This window comes from Sturnira hondurensis, unplaced genomic scaffold, assembly GCF_014824575.4.
Source record: "Sturnira hondurensis isolate 20B ecotype Veracruz unplaced genomic scaffold, ASM1482457v3 Scaffold0015596, whole genome shotgun sequence".
In the NCBI taxonomy this organism is placed as follows: Eukaryota; Metazoa; Chordata; class Mammalia; order Chiroptera; family Phyllostomidae; genus Sturnira; species Sturnira hondurensis.
The window spans coordinates 12,013,401-12,034,048 of NW_028088227.1; the positions used below are offsets into that span (position 1 = coordinate 12,013,401).

Below are 20,648 nucleotides of genomic sequence, written 5' to 3' on the forward strand. Positions count from 1 at the left end.
ATTAATACTTCTTCTATTCTTTTTTAGTGGCTAAATTATTTTATCTAAGCTTATAATAATAGAGGTATTTCCTTTTGAAAATATGGTGTTTGAATGGAGAAATTAAAGGGTAATTATTCTCACTATAAAAGTCATTTTTGTTTTAGATGGGTTTTTAATGAAATATTCTTATTCTGTAATTTTGCAATACAAAAAATGAAATTTGCATTCAATCTCTAATATAGAGTTGCAACAATTTCACAGTTCAATTTTCAGGTACCAATTTAACAAAATTAAATAAAAATAAATTCAAGACAGGAAGAGCTCTTGTAATACCAATGTACTGTTAATGGCATTGTAAATGAAGAGTTTTCCTGGAGAGGAATGTAGCATTAAGTATATATGAAAATGTATTCTAAAGAAATAAGTCAGGAGAGAAATATTAATTGCTATTTTTAGAGACAGTTGTGTTTCTATTTAGTGTAGCCCAAACAGGCAACAGACAACATAGGGACAACTCAAATATCAAGCATTGAACAACAGGCAAGTACATACAGCAGAGCGTCATGATAGAGTATTATATCACCACTGATGTGACCCGTGTGTGGACCTAGTAGATACAGAGTTGTGCTAAGTAGAAAATTCTATCAGCTATAATGTCCAAACTACAAAATAGGACACAGAATAGCATGCATCAGTAAGGACTTGAGCCATAGGGACTAAACAAGGGCCTAGAGTGTTGTAACTATTGGTGTTCTACACTGATGGAGTGCTCAGTGTTCTTTTAAATTTATTTTTTAAATGTTGATATAATTAACCATTTATCTATTAAACAAGTAAAAATATGTCTACTATGTAGGGTGGACTATGTCTTCATTGATGTAGAACCCTGAAGGAAGTTAACTACATTAATAGTAGTACTGTGTAGTCAAGAGCTCCTAAAGACATCTTTTTCACTCCCACAAATATTTATTTAATGATAAACGTGTACTTCCATTGTGTTTGTTGCAGCCATCTGCTTTTCTGTCTTTATTGCTTCATTTTATGTTTATAGCATCTGTGAATTATTACTGAAGCTGGTGGTACTTTAGAAATGGTCTTCTCTTTCTTCATGATTTCCAACTTTGTCCCCATCCCCATTTTGACTTCTGATCAAGGCATTCCATAAGTAAAAATATGTAGGTTAAAGTTTCTGTGTCTCATAGGTAAGCTTTAGAAAACACTGTGGTACATTTTTAAGATTTAACTAGAATAAAGCAATTGTTTTAAGTAGAAAGAATTGATCATGATGAGTAAAAAGAACTTTCACCCTCCAACTTCATTGAGATATTATTGACATACCATATATGTGAGTTTAAAGTGTGCAATGTGGTGATTCCATACATGTATGCATTGCAGAATGGTTACCATGGTAAGGTTAGTTAATACCTCTTACCCCTCACATAATTTTGATTTTGAATGTGTGTGTGGTAACTCTTCTGATTACTCTCTTAACAAATTTCAACTATATAAATCAGTATTGATAATTATAGTTACCTTGCTGTGCATTAGATGCCTAGATCTTACCTTCTAGCTGTGAGTTTTTACCCTTTGACCAACATCTCCCATCCCAACCTCCCATCCCCCACCTCTGTCAACTACAGTTCTACTGTCTACAAGGTCGGCTTTTTTAGATTCCACATATAAATGAGAACATAGAGCATTTGTCTCTCTCTGACTTATTTCACTTAGCATAATGCCATCGAGATCCTTTCATGTTGTTACAAAACGCAAGGATTTCCTTTTTATAGCTGAATAATATTTCATTGTGTGTGCAAGCACCTGTGTGCATGTGTGTGTATCACATTTTCTTTAGGTATCCACTCGTTGATGCACTCCTAGGTTCTTGTCACATCTTGGCTATTGCAAGCCATCCTGCAATGAATATGGAGGTACAGATGTCTCTTTGAGAAAGTAATTTCAGTTTTCTTTGTTTATACACCCAGAAATGGAATGGTTGGATCGTATGGTAGTTCCACTTTTAATTTTTTGAGGAACTTCCATACTGTTTTCCATAGTGTCTGTACCAATTTGTATTTCCATGAATAGTGCAAAGCGTTTCCTTAACCTCCTTGCCAACACATGTTTCTTATTAGAATAGCCATTCTAATAGGTATGAGGTGATATCTCATTGTGGTTTTAATTTGCATCTCTCTGATGTGATGTTGAGCATATTTTCATGAATTTGTTGGCCATTTGTATGTCTTTGTCTATTCAAGTCTGTTCAGATCCTTTGCCCATTTTTAAATTTTATTGTTTATTTTTTGCTGTTGAGTTTATGAGTTATTGTATACTTTGGATCTTAATCCCTTATCATATAGATGGTTTGCAGATATTTTCTCCCACACCATGGTTGCCTTTTTATTTTGCTGACTATTTCTTCTGTGCAGAGCTCTCTAGTTTAGTGTAGCCCCACTTATTTAGTTTTGCTTCTGTTGATTGTGCTTTTGTTGTTATATCAGAAACATCTTTGCCAACACCAACATTAAGGAGCTTTTTCCCAAAGTTTTCTTCTAGTAGTTTTATAGTTTTGGGTCTTATATTTAAGTCTTTGATCCATTTTGAGTTAACTTTTGTGAGTTGCATAAACAGGGGTCTAATTTTATTCTTCTGCAGGGGCTTATCCAGTTTTCCTATCACCATTTAGGGAAAAGACTACACCTTACCCATTACATCTTTTTGGTTCCCTTGTCAAATGTTAGTTGAATGTTTATGAGTAGATTTTTTTCTAGGCTCTCGAATTTGTTTAATTGGTCTATGGGTCTTTTTATGCCTGGATCATACTTTTTGAATGCTATAGCTTTTTAAAATAGCTTTATAATAAAAGTTTAAAATTATGAAGTGTGATGCCCCCTGCTTTGTTCTTCTTTCTTAAGATTGCTCTGACTATTAGGGGTGTTTTGTGGTTTCATATGGATTTTAGAATTGTTTTTTCTACTTGTGTGAAAAAATGTCATTGGAATTTTGATAGGGATTGCACTGAATCTATAGCTGTCTTTGAGTAATATGGGCATTTAAAAAATATGAATTCTTTTCCATGAACACAGAATATCTTCCTTTTTATTTATGTCTTCAATTTATTTCATCAATATCTTATAATTTTTTACCATACAGAGCTTTTACCTCCTTTGTTAAATTTATTTCTAAGTATTTTATTTTTTCCCTGATGTTCTTGTAAATGAGATTGAAAAAATGATAGTTATTATGTGAGTTATTCATGTGAGGTTAGATGCTAGTAAAATTAATTTCTCTATCGTGGTAACATTGAATTTCATAGATAAAACAAATCAATTTCAACTAGATTACTTGACTAAATCAAAGAAGAAATAATAATTGAAATAATGTATGTGTCTCCAGACAGAATTGTAGCCATCTTAAAATATTGCTAAAATAATCTTGGAAAAAGAAGAAAAAAGTTGTTGCAGGGTTCATGAGACCTGAATCAAACTATACTACAAGGCCACTGTAATCAAAACAGTCTGATACTAGTGTAAGAATAGACACATAGACCAATAAACAGAACAGAGAGCCCAGACATAAACCCATGCCTTTATGGTCAATTAATATTTGACAAAGGAGGCAAGAACATACAATAGGTAAAGATAGTCTATTCAATAAGTGGTGTTGGAAAAATTGGACAGATAGGCACAAAAAAATGAAACTAGACCGTCTTCCTATACCACACAAAAGGATAAACTCAAAATGGAATAAAGATTTAAATGTTAGACTCAAAACCATAAATTCTAGAAGAAAACACAGGCAGTAAAGTTTCAGGCATTTCTCATAGCAATATTTTTTCTGACATATCTCCTCAGGCAAGAGAAACAAAGGAAAAAATAAACAAATGGGACTACATCAAATTAAAAACTTCTGCAAAGCTAAAGAAACCATCAGCAAAATGAAAAGGGAACCCACCATGTGGGAGAACATATTTGCCAATGATACATTGGACAAGGTTTTAAATGTATAAAGAACTCATATGACTCAACACCAGAAAGACAAACAATCCAATTAAAAAATGGGCAAGGAACCTGAACAGACACTTATCCAAGGAGGACATACATAGGGCCTATAGGCATAAGAAATGATGCTCAGTATTACTAGCCATAGAGAGATACAAATTAAAACCTCCTCATACCTGCCAAAATGACTGTCATTAATAAGTCAACAGACAAGTGCTGGTGAGGATGTGGAGAAAAGGGAACCCTACTACACTGTTGTTGGGAATGCAGACTAGTGCAGCCACTCTGGAAAACAGTATGAAGTTTCCTCACAAAATTAAAATGGAACTACCTTTTGACCCAGTGATTCTACTTCTGGGAATACATGTATATCCAAAGAATCCTGAAACACCAATTCAAAAGAATATATGCACCCCTGTGTTCAAAGCAGCATTATTTACAATAGCCAAGATTTGGAAACAGCCTAAGTGCCCATCAGTAGATGAGTTGGTAAAAAAGCGGTGGTATACTTACACAATGGAATACTATGCAGCAGTAAAAAAGAAGGAATTGTTACTTTTTACAACGGCATGGATGGAACTGGGGACTATTATGCTGAGTGAAATCAGCCAAGCAATGAAAGATGAATGTCATATGATCTCATTTATAACTGGAATCTAAGGAACAAAATCAACTAGTGAGCAAATAGAATCAGAGGCACAGACTGCCCACTGTAAAAAGGAGAGGGGAGGTTGGCACTAGTTGAAAGGAAATGAAGAGAGATTAGGCAAAGAACATATATGATAGACCCATGGATGTGGACAATGGTGTGGGGATTGACTCGGGGAAAAGGCCTGGGGGAGAGGGGCTACAGGGAAAAATTGGGCAACTGTAATAGTATAAGCAATTAAAAACTAAAATATGACTAAAATACTTGGCAATTTTGTAGAAACCTACAGAGTTCTAGATACTTTCTGAAATTTTGTGCTAAAATATATATAGCTAGAGATACTCATAAAAATGATTAATTATGTGAAATTGGAATTTAAAGGGTTTCTTTTGGCTTAAAGACCAAATTTTATTTGCATACCCTGTTTAGACTGTTCTAATTTCTTGGGTGACTGTTACTTCCTAAAACATGTTTCACTGTAATGGCTTATTTTGTATTCTTATTTCTGTTTTATTAAAAAGCCAGTGATGCTACCACCATTAATAATTAATAGAATTACTTTTGTTCATAGTTAAACTGGGCTACAGACTACACCGTTGCAATGAACTTTGTAACATCTATAGACCTCCATTCAGATGCACCTTTACATAAGCTGTGAAGTTAGATTAGTTTCAATGTGAAGCAAAACAGGCACATTACAAATCAATGAGTGTAGGTTGCTGACATTGTATTGTATATTTCTAGTCATGCAAATGCCTAGGTCATGAAATGATTTTTAAATTTCCAATTACGTGTATGGTTTACTATGTGTTATAGTACTTACTTGAACAGCATTGTTTTAGGTAAACTAACAGGTGCTAATTAATTTTGTTCACAATTTTTAGTAGCATATGGGAGCCAAGACCCCAGTATGTTTTGTTTTTGTAATTCCCATTAAGTTTCAGCTCTGTTCTCAGTTACAGCTATGATCTGTCCCACTCACTTCAGTACAATCTCACTGTCTTGCGGATGCCCCTGGAGATGCTGAAGTCAGAAACGACCCAGACTCGCCAGGAGAGTTTCGACATCTTTGAAGATGAAGGACTGATTACACAGGGTGGAAGTGGTAGGTGGTTTTCAGCATATCTAATGTGTGTTAATGAGATGGCATCTGTGAGATGCCATCTCATTAAATTCACTCACATTTCCCTCAGATACCTCCATCCCTCACTGCTCTGTGTCTGTACATGGGGTTGTTTCAGATATATGAACTTGACCAATTCATTTTCATAGAGATCTTTAATCACTAGGCAGTCTTATTTGTGGGCTAGACAGAAAATTGTATGCTGACATTTTGTAGCAAGTTTTCATGTACCTTTTGTAGAATACATTCAGGTATACACTTTGGTGAAGTGAGAATAAAGAATTTCGTTTTTAAGTGTTGGAAAATACATACTACCATGTTACTTACTTTCATAGTTACCTGTTTAATATGGGCTGAGTTTTAGAAAATAATTACCATGGGCTGTCTATTTTGTCCTGACATTTACGTACAAAGTCCCTAATCCTCATAAAAACCGCTCGATTGACAGAATGCAATAGAGACTGAGCAGGAGACTGAGGCCCGAGATTGAGACCACATGACCAGTGTCCCCAGGAACCAGTGCAGCAGGTCCGAGGCCATTCTTACTTTGGTCCCCGCTCACCCACTGGCCCCTCATAGGCCTGGCTTCTGTCAGGACCATGGTAGGACCACTGCAGGACCCATGTGTGACTATTCTAGGGTGACTCTGGAGATCCTGGACTAACCAGTCACACAACAGAATTGGTATCTTTACCCCTAGATTTTGGGGTTGGTCCAGAACTCTAAAACCAGAGGCATTGCTAAAGCAAATGTTGTGAAGGAGTCATTTCAAACTTAAAGCTAAGGTAGTTTAGCTGAATTGGAGTTACTATGGAAACAAAGTGAGTCAATAGTGTCTTGCTCTTTGCAGCCTAAATAATAGTGAAGGTGTGGATGCGGAAGATAGAATGAAATGTAAACTTCCAGAAAGTTTGTCCTTGTAGGTCCCTCAAGAAGAGGCTGTGCCCTGTTAGCATTTTGTCACGGGTTCTGGTCTACTCTAAGAAGACTTAGGCCATTACTGATACAGAATGCTGTTTCTGTCATTGCCCTTAGCTCTTGTTAGTTTATTAGATGGACTATCACTTGAGCCAAGATTAAACCCAGTGCATGCTCCCTACGCCAGAGCATCCAGATTACACAAATTTGCCCTGATTCAGATGTGAATTGTAACCTATGCTGTTAGACACAGGTGAAGAATAAGGTAATGTGTGCCTGAATATTTGTGCATCATTTCTTCTAAATACCTCCCTTAGTAATAGAAAAGCTTAAAGAAGTACTAAATTAGCACTACATGTCACCCCAAATAAATATTTGAATATCTGTTTTGGGATCTGTATTAAGCTTATAATGCCACGCAGTTTTTTACTATCTCTAGAGCAATTCCACTTGGTAGATATGAATAACAGTGTGTATTAGGTTTTATAACTGTTATAACAAATTACCACAAACTTAATGGTTTACAACTACACAAATTTATGATCTTACGGAGGTCAAAAATTCAAAATAGTTCTCAGTGGACTAAAATTTGGGTGTTGGCAGGGCTTCATTCCTTTCTTGAAAATTTAGGAGAAAGTTCCTTTTCTTGTTCTTTTCGTCTTCTAGAGGCCGTCTGCATTTCCTGGCTCACGGCCCCCTTCCATCATCAAAGCGAGCAGTGGACAGCCAGGTTTTTTCATTTTACATGGCGATGGCACTCCTGATTGCCTCTCTATTCGTAGGGGTCCGATTGCATTGGACCTAACTGGATAATACAAAGTTGTCTCCCCATCTCACGGTCATCTCATTAGCATCCCAATTCCATCTGTAACTCATTCCTCCTTGTGTAATGTGACGCATTCACAGGTTCTGGTGATTAGGACATAGACACGGTAGTGCTGGCGGAGTGGGAGGTGGGGGGCGACATTATTTTCCTACACACAGAGGGAAACTGACAGGAAACAGAGAGTGAGGGTAGAAGGTATATGAGTAGGCAGAAAAGAAAAATAATACACTTTTTAAAAGTCTCTGCTGCCTCAAGTAGTATATTAGTTACTTCGCATGTATTATTTAATCCAAACAATATCTGTGAGATGAGTAGTAGTAGTATCATCATTTTACAGTTTGGCAAATCGAGGCTCAGAGATGTTAAGTAACTTACCAAAGGTCACAGAGCTGGTAAGTGGCAAAGACAGGACTCTAACCCATAGCTATACTCTACATGCTCTGTAATGCATTGAAAGGTCAGAGAAGATGTAGTTTTTATAAATCAAAACAAGTGTATTTGTCATAGTGTATAAACACTCTTGGCATGTTATGTTTTAAGATAAAAGATAATATTAACTGTTGCAGTCTTTTAAACCATTATCTTATAAATATACTTTTGCACTTCATATAACTTTTGTAAAACTCTGTAGACATGTTCAGTAGACATGTTCAGTAGACATGTCTGATGAGGTTGTTTTGATGAAATTAATTTCTTCATATAGAAACAGCTTGAAATAATAACTGCCACTATTGAAGTATCACTAAGGTGCCAGGCTTGTTCCAAGCATTTTATACACATTATCGACTTAGCCCCTCTTTCTAGCTACCACATGGTACAGGTACAGGTACAGGTGAGGAAGCAGGGGCACTGAGATAGCAAGGGACACTGNGCTCAGAGATGTTAAGTAACTTACCAAAGGTCACAGAGCTGGTAAGTGGCAAAGACAGGACTCTAACCCATAGCTATACTCTACATGCTCTGTAATGCATTGAAAGGTCAGAGAAGATGTAGTTTTTATAAATCAAAACAAGTGTATTTGTCATAGTGTATAAACACTCTTGGCATGTTATGTTTTAAGATAAAAGATAATATTAACTGTTGCAGTCTTTTAAACCATTATCTTATAAATATACTTTTGCACTTCATATAACTTTTGTAAAACTCTGTAGACATGTTCAGTAGACATGTTCAGTAGACATGTCTGATGAGGTTGTTTTGATGAAATTAATTTCTTCATATAGAAACAGCTTGAAATAATAACTGCCACTATGGAAGTATCACTAAGGTGCCAGGCTTGTTCCAAGCATTTTATACACATTATCGACTTAGCCCCTCTTTCCAGCAACCACATGGTACAGGTACAGGTACAGGTGAGGAAGCAGGGGCGCTGAGATAGCAAGGGACACTGGTGGTCACTTCTGCCACCCTACTGATGAGAGGCGGAGCCAGCACTGGGACTCGGGCACTCTGCCCTAGAGCGGGGCTCCCAAACCGTCTGCGCTGCCTCTCAGCCTCACGCCCGTGTTTGCATTTGCGCCCTTCATTGCCCTGTTGCTTCCTTTTCTCTTAGGTCAAAACTCTCTCAAATCAAAAAATGTGCTGCTTCTTTGACTTGCTGCGGTGTCAGCACAGCATTACGGACAGTGAGATGAATATCTACTGAAAATGGCTCTGCGGTTCGTCAGCATCTTACTCTCAAGTTACAAACAGAAGTTTGAGGGCTTAAAAATGAGTTGAATTTCAACCAATTGCCTAGTCTTTCTGACAGCACCTTTCATCTTTCAGGTGTATTTGGGATCTGCAGTGAGCCTTACATGAAGTATGTGTGGAATGGTGAACTTCTGGATGTAATTAAGAATGCTGTGCATCGTGACTGGCTGTTGTATGTCATTCATGGGTTCTGCGGGCAGTCAAGTATCCTTTTTAAGAAAAATTAAGATACACATTATTAAATTTATGCTGTACCAACTTGTAGAAAGCTATCTATGAATTGTAAGATTATAATTATCATGCTATGTGCCCAACAGGAGAACTTGCCCATGATGCCATGTAGTAAAACCACAAAAAGGAATACAAACCACTTGAACAGATCTATTGTGTACAGAGAAAGATAAAACACAAGGAAGAAAATAGCTTGTGCATGTAAATTATATAGGTGATAAGTATTATTCTTACCTGAGAAAGGGAGCAGTCTTTGAAAGGTGGGAAGAGTGGAGAAGGCTCATAGGAAGAGTTGAACTTGGCCTGGGACCTGACAGACGTCAGGCCTTAGCAGTGAGCAGAGAATGAGATCATGGGTTGGGGAGCACTGTGAGTGAAGAGATGCAGACGCTCATGGATGTATTTTTGTGGCTTGTGGTGTTTAAAGCCCCTGGGAGGCGCAGTCTAGTGGGAAGGAGCTTGATAGGGAAGGATCAGATTGCCAGTCACCAGGCTGCTTTGGTGGTCAGACCAAGGACTTTGAGTTTGGTGCTAGAACTTTCAAAGTGTTTTTTCAAGAAGGTGATGTATAAATTAGTACTTAGGAAGCTCGGAGCTGACAGCTGTTTTCAAGCTAGAGTAAATAAAATGAGACTAGAACAAGGGACATGAGCTAGGCAAAAATCACAGTGGTTCAGGCATAGTGTAATGGAGACCAGGACTGGAAAGGCATGTGATAGATTAAATAGGAATAGCCATGGGATGAACCAATGAGTTAAATTTTGTAAATCTTCCCCCCCTTCATTTAAACTGGCAAGAACAGATACTACACTTGATCTTAGCCAAAAGGCCGAGAATGATTCCCCCTTCACTTAATTGCTAGCTGTGTTGAAACCTTTCAAGAAAGTGCTATTCTGAGGTTTATAAAGCACTGTGCATGTTTTCTAGAAGTGGTATTTACATTTTCCTATCCCTTTTTGACTCATAAAGGGGTGTTCGACCCGCGACCTGTGGGCCACATGCGGCCCAAAATGGCTATGAATGCGGCCCAACACAAAATCGTAAATATACTTAAAACATTATGAGGTTTTTTTGTGATTATGTGTCACAGTGTATTTACTGTGTGGCCCAGACAATTCTTCCTCCAGTGTGGCCAAGAAATTCCAAAGGTTGGACGCCCCTGAGAGGGCATTTGTGCACAGAGCATGTTGTCTAGTTGGCATTCTTCCTCGTATCTCAGATTTTTTTTAAGACCTATCATGAAACTTCAAATGAATGGGTGTTTTGAGATTAGTAAGTGGGTGAATGGTATTAACCAATATTGCTTTCATGCACCAGAGCATTTCAGAGGAGCGGAGTCAAGGGGTTCAGCTGGAGAGGTTAGCCTTGAAGAGGGCCAGTGCTGCCTTCTTTCTGGCAATTGAGAGAGAGGAGAGGCTAGATAAACAGGAATTTCGAAATGAAGATGAGTGAGACTTTATGTGCTACACTTGAAAACTAGGCTTATTACTTTAACAGCATTTTCAACCAGTGAGTGGTATTATCTGCTTGATTATTCACTGAATAATGACATTTGGCCCTGAATTACTTACTCTGTTTCCATTAGAAAATCTACATGAGAAGAACACAAGGTTTTCGTTGCCAAGGACACCAAAAAGAAAAGACCACTCCAAAGTGTTTTGTATTTACAAGAGAACTCAGGGCCTGCTTATATTAAGCACAATAAATGTTTGCTTTTTCAAGGTAGCAGCTACCACCATAGATTATAATTTTAAAGCTCATTAGTTTAAATGATGACTGTAGTCTTCTAGTTATCAAGTATTTAATGAATTCTTGATATCTATATGATGATAAAAGTAGTTACTATTTGTTAAAATCACAGTGGTTCAGGCATAATGTAATGGAGGCTGAACATTTATTAGAGGCCAGACGCTACTATACCCATTACCTAATCTGGTCTCCCCAACCTGGTAAAATGAGTTACTTTATTAGTACTTACACCATTCTACATAAAATGAAACAGAGGCTTAGCAAGTTTAATGAGGTGACATAACAATAAGCTTTATGTTGGCTAAGTAGTTCACACTTCACAGTGTTCAGTTTTTGCAGTTAGGTGACAATTTGGATTGCTGATGTTGGGGACTGCCCTGCCTGGTTTCAGGAATTGTAAACTGTCTCCCATGTCTAAGACTGAGTGACCTCCAGAATGCGAGCCACTGAGGAGACAGGGCTTGTCTCTGGCAGCAGATGCTGCCCCTGCTTCATCTCCCTGTCCTCAAAGTATGGTCTGGTGGTCAGAGGCAGGTGAGACCCCTCAGAGGAGGGGCATCTTAGGCCAGACAGGATCACTTGGGAGGCCATCATGGAAGGACCCTGGGGGCTGCGACAAAGAGGGAGTGATGGACCTCTCCCGCCCGCACCCCCCCCACCTCCCCCCGCTGTGATGAAGCCGAGTTCCCATGTCCCCATGTCTTCCGGTCTTCTGGGAGAAGCGTTTCCTAGGTCTATGGGTCTAATCCATTTAAGCCTAAAAACCTATGATGGGGAATGGCGGGCTCCCTGGGTAATTAGGCCTGAGAAGGAATGTGTGAAACCCTGTGAGACCTGCTTTGTTTTAGAATACTTTTAGTTAGATGATAAGGGCCTGAGCAGAAAAAGAGTTTATGTTCCCAAAGTTCTGTAGCCTTTTAGCTGACAGGCCCTGATTTAGAAGAAGGCCTAATGGTTCTTTGTATACTATCTACTGTTTACTGCTTGACAGTGATTAATAAGCTGTACCTGAACTCCTGTGCAAAAATCCCAATAAAAGCCTGACTAGGTAAGGGTCGGGCTCTCTCTCTCCCCTGGGAAAGAGTTGCCTGGCCTTTCCAAGCCACTCTCCCCTTGAGAGGGTGGCGAGGCCATTCTGAGGCTCTCCCCTCTTGAAGGAGTACCTTGCCAGCCCTTTTCCTCCACAGGACTCAGTAGTCCGTGTGAATTTGTCTCATGTCTCATCCATGACGCTGCGGGCACTGCTTGTCAGTGCACATGTCATTGCTGCTTTACTCACTCCATTCTCTCAGTTTTATATATTGCTTCATAGTTTAAATAGCCTGTTAGGTGACAGGTGTATGATCTCTGAAGACTAAGGAAGGATTAGTTGTACCTCTTTACATCCTTTAATTGGCTACAAGGACAGACTAGGTCTTCTCTTGCCTAGTATTCCTACACCTGGTTACCATTCCCTCTGAAATTCTTAGAAACCACTTCTTGGGGAGGTCTCTTTTGCACTAAATATCTACACAATTTGGAAGAACAGTTGGACCCAATGCTGCTCATTCTTGGGTGGAGCTTTTGGTCTTCTTTAACCTACTCAATAAGATGTATTTAAATGTGTATTTTAGATATAGTGATGCTCTTGGTTTGGTGTGACATTCATGAATGCTAAACAGCTTTAACTTGACCTCTAAGAGCTGTTGATCTATGGACGGCCAGTGTATGTCACTTTAATAGCCAGAAGATCCAGCAAGTTTGCGGGGACCCGTTTTCTCAAGAGAGGTGCAAACTGTGAGGTAAGATGGGAAAAACAATAGCGCTGCTGGCCTTTTAACCTTTTCCATCCACTTTGCTGACAGATGAAGTAAAGCAGATTTTTAGAAAGTGCAGCATCTTAGTTTGGGACATTATGAAGGGAATGGTTCTCCAGAGTATCCAAAATTTATGAGAAATAGGAGTAATATACAGCTGTTCTGAACTATCAGCTATCTTAGAGCAAGTTATGCAGTGCCTTAGGGAGTTATAAAATCTCTAATGTTTTGGAGGATGAACCATTTCTGTAATGTATGAAAAAATGTTAGAACATACTGAGTGTAGAGACTAAAATAGCAAAGCACCTCCAGCCAAGGAATAAATGGAGGGGAGCACTTGTTGGAAATGCATCCTCGAGAAGAAGAATGGGGACAGCAGAACCAGGGAGACTCCTCATTCTGGTCACCACCAGAATAACAGCAACAAAAGTTTATCTACCGTGCCATCGCGATGGAATCCCCCTTGAGTGTTCAGTCTCTATTTGCAATAGACAACAAGAGTCTTAAGCAGATATGTGACTGAGTGGACCAATTGAGATGTTGGGTTTTGATCCTGGCTTAAAATAGCAACATTATTCTTCATATTATATCCACAGTGAACATAGTTATAACTGGTGCTTTAAAAGAATCAGCATTTTGTAGCTGTATTATTTAGTTTTAAATATTCAAAGGGTAACCCAACAGACCTGTTATTAATGCCTCTAAAATTATTTTTGTCATATCCTTACATACTTTATAGATAAAGCCACCTCAAGACCCCCCTTTTTTTCTTCTGTCCATCAGACGTTCTGTGAATCTCACTCTTTTCCTTTCATTTCTCTTTGGTCTTCAGAGTTGAATTTTTGTATTCTGCTGGTCTTCCTAACCTGCCATATAATTCCATGTAATTTTTTCTTTCCTCTCCCTTCCTGCCATTTATGTCACTCATGATGTTTTCAACGATTTGTATTATTGGCTATTTCCTTGAATTTTTCCTAGTTTATTCCCTGCTATTTTTAATTGCCTTCCTTGATTGCATTTTAATTGATTTTCCTTTTCTAATATACACAATATTGATCAACATTTATCTCTTTCAAAACATTCTAAGAATAGGAATTATAATGTAATTGTATACTTGAAATTTTTTTTCATTAAAACATTCTAAGAACATAAAATATCTCTAAACGTACCTTTCTTTCAGGGTGATGTTGCAAATGAAGTGGAAACTGAGCAGATTCTCTGCGACGCTTCTGTGATGTCTTTCACTGCGGGAAGTTACTCTTCTTACGTGCAAGTTAGAGGATCAGTTCCTTTATACTGGTCCCAGGACATTTCGACTATGATGCCTAAACCGCCTATTACATGTACGCGGGACAGTCTTTTTAGTAGCACTTCTTCTTTCTCCACAGTTAGAGATCATGGACTTTGTCACAGAAATCTCACCAATGCCTATGTTTTGACAAACTTTTAGTACTGGAAAGAAGATCTTTTTTTCCAATGACTTTATATTTTTATTTAATTTTGGCTGCTAGTATATTATTTATATTTTACTTCAGAAATGTAAAAATTGTTCAAATTTAAAAAATACACAACAAATTAGTGTCTTGATAGGGTCAAGAGGAACTTGGGAAGTGAGACCACTGAATTAGTTGAATTGCATTTCTATAAACATGAAGTAACAAAACAAAACCCTATACTTTTATTCTCGCTTTATAGTTTCCATTCTGGTATTTATTCCTCATTTTTCTCTCCTCAGTGGATCAGGCAGACCCATATGCACATGTGGCGGCCCTTCACTTTGACCAGATGCTCCAGAGGTTTGGCTCCCCCATCATCATCTTGAACTTGGTGAAGGTATGATGTGCTCACCTTTCTGGTTATGAAGTTCAGTCACACTGGACAACCTCTTCCTCAGCACAGAGGGGTTTAACAAGCCTGCTCTTCCTTTCTCCGGACGAGAGACTTGTTGACTTAGCCTGCTCTGATGGCCCGCTGTGGCTGAGCCGTCCGAGCCGCTGTCCTTCGACTTTAGATGGCACGTGGCCTCTTCCCTGGTACCTAGGAGAATCAGCGATGAGTTTCCAGGAGAGGAGTGTGACGCAGTGTGTCAGACTCCTGACTCCCTTGGGTGAACTAGATGTGGGTGAAATTCTGCCATAGTCTCCAGGACACCTTGGAGAGGGAGCAAGGAGACCAAATGGCCACAGCCAGGCCCTGGTGCAGCCAGTTCCCTTGACAATCCAGAAGCTCTCCTGGGCAAGGTAACGCATAGTCACAGGACCTAAAGGCTAGATTCAGAGGGTGGGGTGCTGTTGTGGCTCCTGAGTCAGGTGGGCAAAGCAGTGTCATGTAGTTCTGTGCTTCCTTGTCAGGTTACACTTCCTGGTCACTGCATCTTGTGTATCAGAGGCCTAGGATGGAGGACATGGAGACCAGGTAGTGAATCGTATCTGTGTTTGTTGCAACCAAGTGGTTTGGAAGAGTCTCAGCCTGCAGCCTAGAGTATGGAAAACAAGGGCTGCATTGTTGTTTCATGAGTGGCCAACAGCCTAGTAGTGTCTGAGGTTATTCTGAGCAGTTGGTTACTAAGTCTAACGCAGTTCAATCAAAACCCAAGAAATCCTGTGTTCATTTAGTCCATTGATTAACAAGTATTTTTGAAGGTTTTCTTTGTGCCAACACAATCATAGAAACCATTCCTGCCCTCAGAGCTGGCGGTCTAAAGGAGGAGACTGTGAAGTAATGCAGGGTAAATGGGGCCGTGAGAGCCTACAGTGTCCCCTGAGGATGTGGTAGGTCAGTGCCACTGAAGGAAGAGGCACTAACTAGTCCAAAAAGACAGAGAATAGCACTCACCTCAGAAGAGTAGGTACCAAGGCCCTGAAACAGGAGGGGATGTGGTGTGTTTGAGGAAGGAAAGGCCTGTGTGGCTGTGGCCCAGAGAATGAGGGCGAGAGAGCCTGCTGGGAGACGAGGCTGAAGGGAAGGGAATCTGGTCCTGATCCTGAGAGTAATGGAAAAACTGTCCAAGGGTTTGCATGGTTAGAGGATCATGGTTAGATTTATGTTTTGAAAACATTGTCCTGGCCTTTATGTAGAGAACAAATGGATTGGTACAAGGATAAAGCCAGAGCTAGAGGGCTATGGAGGAGGCTGTTACCGTTATCTAGTAAAGGGGTGGCTCCGGCTTGTCCTGTGGGGGTGTGGTGGAGAGGCAGAGAGGTGGATGGAGGAGGGGGTAGCCTTGGCGAAGGGCAAGATTTAAGATGAGGGAGAGGGAGATGTCAGGCTTGGTTCTTAGGGTTTTGATGTACTCAGGTGGACAGATGGTGATGCCATCCATTCACTGACACAGGATACACTCAGTCTGTGGGGGAAGATGCTGAGTGTGGTGTACACATGCTGAGGTTTATGTGTATCTGAGTCCTCTAAAAGGAGATGGCAAATAGGCTTACTTGGGAGCTGGAAGCTCAGAGGAGAGGGCTGGGCCGAGATGTCATTTTTAAAGGGGCGGGGGGGGGGGGAGTGGGATGCCCCTACAGAGGTTATAGAGAGAGGAGAGGGAAGAGCCTTCTGTCCAGCCTTGAGGACCTCCGCTCTTTCTGTCCAGTGAGAATGGTCTGAGTCCGGAAGGAGTCAGAGAAAACCCAGACAAAAGTAGGAGGAAAACCAAATACGTGCTATGTTATGAAAACGAAGAGAAAACATGTCTCATGATGAAGGAAGTGAATGGAAAATGTGGACAGGTCAAGTAAGATGGCAAGAGAGGAAATACTCCTGGCGTCAGTAACGCCAGGGCCCCGACCAAAGCAGCTGAGGTGTGCGGAGAGAGTGGGCGGTGCTGGCGGTGAGCACCTAGTGAAACTCGAAGAGGAGTGGGTGTTTTTATCAGTTTTTAAAAAGAGATCAGGCCCTGGCTGGTGTGGCTCAGCTGCTTGGAGTGTCATCCTGTGGCTGAAAGGTTGTCGGTTCAATCCCTGTCCTGGGCATGTATGGGAGGCAACCAGTTGATGTTTCTCTCTTTCCTTTCCTCTTGCCCATCCTCTCCCTCTAGGAGCCATGACAAAATGTCCTCAGAGGTGAGGGTGAAAAAGAGAGAGAGAAACAGAGAGAGATCATGATGATGTGTTTAAACGACTATGGGAAGGATCCACTTGGGATCCTTAAGGAGAGGCATAAAGCACAGGAGAGAAAAGGGACGACCAGTGGCATCACGTGCTTAGGAAAAGAGGAAAGGGAGAAATCTGACCCATGGAAGGAGGAATCGTGCTATTGGGGTGCAGAGAATTGGAAGGGTGCAGGGCTGTGTGTGTGTTTTAAACCAAGGGTCTAGAGGAAGGTGGCCTGAAAGTGGCCAGGCTACGGGGAGAAAGTGGCCAGGCTACGGGGAGGAAGGCGGTGAGAGGGGAAGCCTTGGGCAGTGAGGCATTCAGCTTCATTTCTTCCGTTGCTGCTCTTCGGTTTGTGTAATTATTGCATCCTACCAGGGACTGACTTTGTAAAATAAATTGTTCAGCTATTAAATACATCATTCTCTAGGCTTTTGTTCACATTAATTTAGAAATTTCATTTTCACCTCTCTTTCCCTATCAACTCAGAATAATCTAAGGTAGCAGCTGAATAAACTATAACCTCAGCCCAGTGTGATTGAACAGTAGCTATAATATACATTATTTTAAAATTTAAGTAGGACAACTCTGGTAGCAAAGACTGTCATAAACACTTTTCTAGGAAATGTATAAGTAAGGTATTATTAAAATATAAACATCGACCTAAATTGTGGGTATTCTTCATGGTTTACAAAGTCTTGATAGCTGTAGTTAAATGGAGATTCAGTCTGTGACATTTAAAATAATTCTGCATTAAGTATACAGATTCAAGAAATAATATCTGATATATGTGATTTTGCAAAGGTTTTTTTTGCCCAGATTTCTCAAAAGTACATTAAAAAAATATTTAAAGGCCAGTCTATTGTTCTGTTATAAAAATCCTGGCAATAACTAGAGATTAACTAAAAATAGATGGAGATTGAGTGGCTGTATGTGGAATAGAAAGAAAATTGTTGTTGTTTTTGTCATTGGTTATTTTATTCACAGGATAAAAGAGGATGTTTATTCAGTTCCCTTGGAAGACGTCCTTATTAACTTGTGGTGGAGGAGCCAAGGAATGTGTGTGTGTGGAACAGTACTCAGGGATAGTCACTCTTTACCCTGCCTCCACGTGTAGTTACCGAAGTGGAGTACTTCCCTTGGTTTCTTTTCCCTTTTACCCTGTGTCACGAACCCTCCACCCCCAGCCCCCACACCGCAACTGCGGAAGTTTGAGGTGCTAGTTGACAGACACATTCCATCTATTCCTATGCCTTCAGTGCTGCTACTGGGGATCAGAGAAAGTCCACCTGGGATGAAGCGTAGCTGTACATCGGAGGTTTTTAATCTGGGGCCACAGGTGGCCATTAGAGGGGGGTCTCTGAACCCTTTGAACTTACATGCAGAATCACTTGCATATGTGAAGTTTTTATTTGGTCGTTAAAGAGGTCTCTGACCCTAAGAAGGTTGGCTGATCAATCCACTAACATTCATTCCCTATGGACAGACAATGCATGAAGCAGATTCTTTGTTTAGAGATGATGAAGGGTTGATTAAATAATCTTTTTTCTCCATCTCATAAAATCTCAGATTTTAAATTTTTTTTAGAGAGAGAGGGAAATGGAGGGAGAAAGAGATGGAGAGAAACATCGGTCGGCTGCCTCTCTCACGCCCACTCCAGGGACCAAGCCCACAGCCTAGGCATGTGCCCTGACAGGGAATCAAACTGGCGACCTTTTGCTTTGTGGGACCATGTCCAGCCACATGGGTCAGGGCTAAAATGTCAGATTTAATATAAGAATTCCAAAAAGTTTTGGTTTTCCTAGTTGATTTAAAATGCTTTTGAGAAGAATTCCAGATATATAATTTAATTTCCTCAGATGTAAAACTAAGCTAAATCTGTGTTTATCCTAACCTGATATAACATTGTTTTTAATCAGCCATTTTCTCATTTGATTTATTTCACTATACAAAAGAGACACCCTTTTCCATTCCCACAGTGGTTATCTAACTAAGTTCGTGAAACTGAGAAGTAATCACCATGATGGAGAATAGCATGGACTCATTTCCATGCCAGTGGTCATGCTGCAGTGGCCACGTCAGTTGTTGCTGCTGCCGAATTAACTGTCCCGTTGGTTTGTTTGTGTCCAAGTGAAGACCTATCAGGATAACAGTAAAAATAGTTAACTTTTATTAATACTGACCATGTTCCAGATGCTAATAATCATGTTTTGTCTCATTCAAACCTCACACAATGCTGTAACAGAGATGCGCTGGTTACCCCATTTTATAGATGAACAAGTGGAGGCCTAGGAAAGCTGAGAACCTTGCCCTAGGCGGCGTGGCTCGTAAGGGCCAGAGCCAGCTCTCCAACCACAGAGCTGCACAGCAGTGCACGAGCCCCTCCTGGATGGGCGGCAGTGTAATGTCTAAGGAGGTAACGCAGGCAGGAGGCGGAAAGTAAGGGTTAGTGTCATGAACGCCTCTCACTCTCAGTTCATGTAACCACCGTGTACACAGTAAAAGCGTACCTGCCTTGGCTGCCTCACCCGGTATTTTGTGAGCCAAATTTAAAGACATGTATAGGCTGTGAAAGCTCTCTCTGTTTGCCAGTGTAGGGATCATCCACCCAGACCCAGTCGATGTGTGTGGTCCTTAGATGGCTGGAGTTCAGGAGTTCCGCTCTTCTGGTCCTCGGGGATTCTCTTCTGGAAAAGTAGGGTGTGGAGGGTGTAGGCCGAGGCTGTGGAGGGTAACCTGGGCTTCTTGGGGCTGCAGGATGTTACTAGGAAGAAATCTGATCTCCCAGAGTCTTTATAGCTCATTATCTGTTGACTTAAATTCAATGAAGCATTTATTTCTTTGCATTTATATTACTTTAATTTTCATAGGTAGGTTTCATTTCAGTACATTTAAGATGGACTTTTTGTCTTATCTTTGCTGAAAAGTAAAACGTTAAAAGTCTGTTCCTCTGATTTAAAGTAATTAGAACACTGAAAATGTTTGATTTTTGATAAAGGAACGAGAGAAAAGAAAGCATGAGAGAATTCTGAGTGAAGAACTTGTAGCTGCGGTGACATACCTCAACCAGTTTCTCCCCCCTGAGCACACTATTATTTACATTCCTTGGGACATGGCCAAGTACACAAAAAGGTGAGTACATATTAATAAGTCTGATTGCTGAGTATGTGTTCCTTTTTTGTGATGTAAAATAGCAGAAAGTTGATTGATATGATAAAGTAAGTTACTTTTCTGACTTCTTTCATGAAACTGCTAACAGGCTGTTGAGTGCTTAAATTAATAGACCAAGTCTTTTTTGCCCACTTTTTATGCCTGTTTCAAGTTCTCTTTGAAGTAGCCTGTCATTTCAGAACATCTCTACTCCGCTCCTTTTCCTTAAAGGCCTTCATTCCACTTTTTTCTGTTCTTGCTCCCTGCCTGGTAAATCCAAACTCCTGGATGAATGTTAAAGCCCCATTGTCTGGTTGGTTCCAACTTGTAATAACTTTTTTATTCCCAGTTCTGTCCTGTTACTGAAAAACGTGACTTCACGCTCTGCCCCCAGTGTCGCCGCTGAGCCCGTTCTTTGTCCCTGGTCTTCACCCCTCCTTTCCTGC

General features: G+C 40.1%; 1 protein-coding gene and 1 pseudogene across 2 annotated transcripts in view; one reads left to right on the forward strand and one right to left on the reverse strand.

Moving 5' to 3' along the window:
* FIG4 (FIG4 phosphoinositide 5-phosphatase) overlaps window positions 1–20,648 on the forward strand; it is a 103,541-nt gene that overhangs the window by 22,621 nt on the left and 60,272 nt on the right. For both annotated transcript variants that reach the window (XM_037065034.1, XM_037065035.1), the window contains 6 exons: window positions 5,586–5,734; window positions 9,264–9,392; window positions 12,849–12,949; window positions 14,145–14,307; window positions 14,700–14,797; window positions 20,051–20,184. In XM_037065034.1, the coding sequence (XP_036920929.1) occupies window positions 5,586–5,734; window positions 9,264–9,392; window positions 12,849–12,949; window positions 14,145–14,307; window positions 14,700–14,797; window positions 20,051–20,184 (774 nt within the window). The remainder of the gene's footprint in view (window positions 1–5,585; window positions 5,735–9,263; window positions 9,393–12,848; window positions 12,950–14,144; window positions 14,308–14,699; window positions 14,798–20,050; window positions 20,185–20,648) is intronic.
* On the reverse strand, window positions 10,087–10,260 carry LOC119000361 (uncharacterized; annotated as a pseudogene).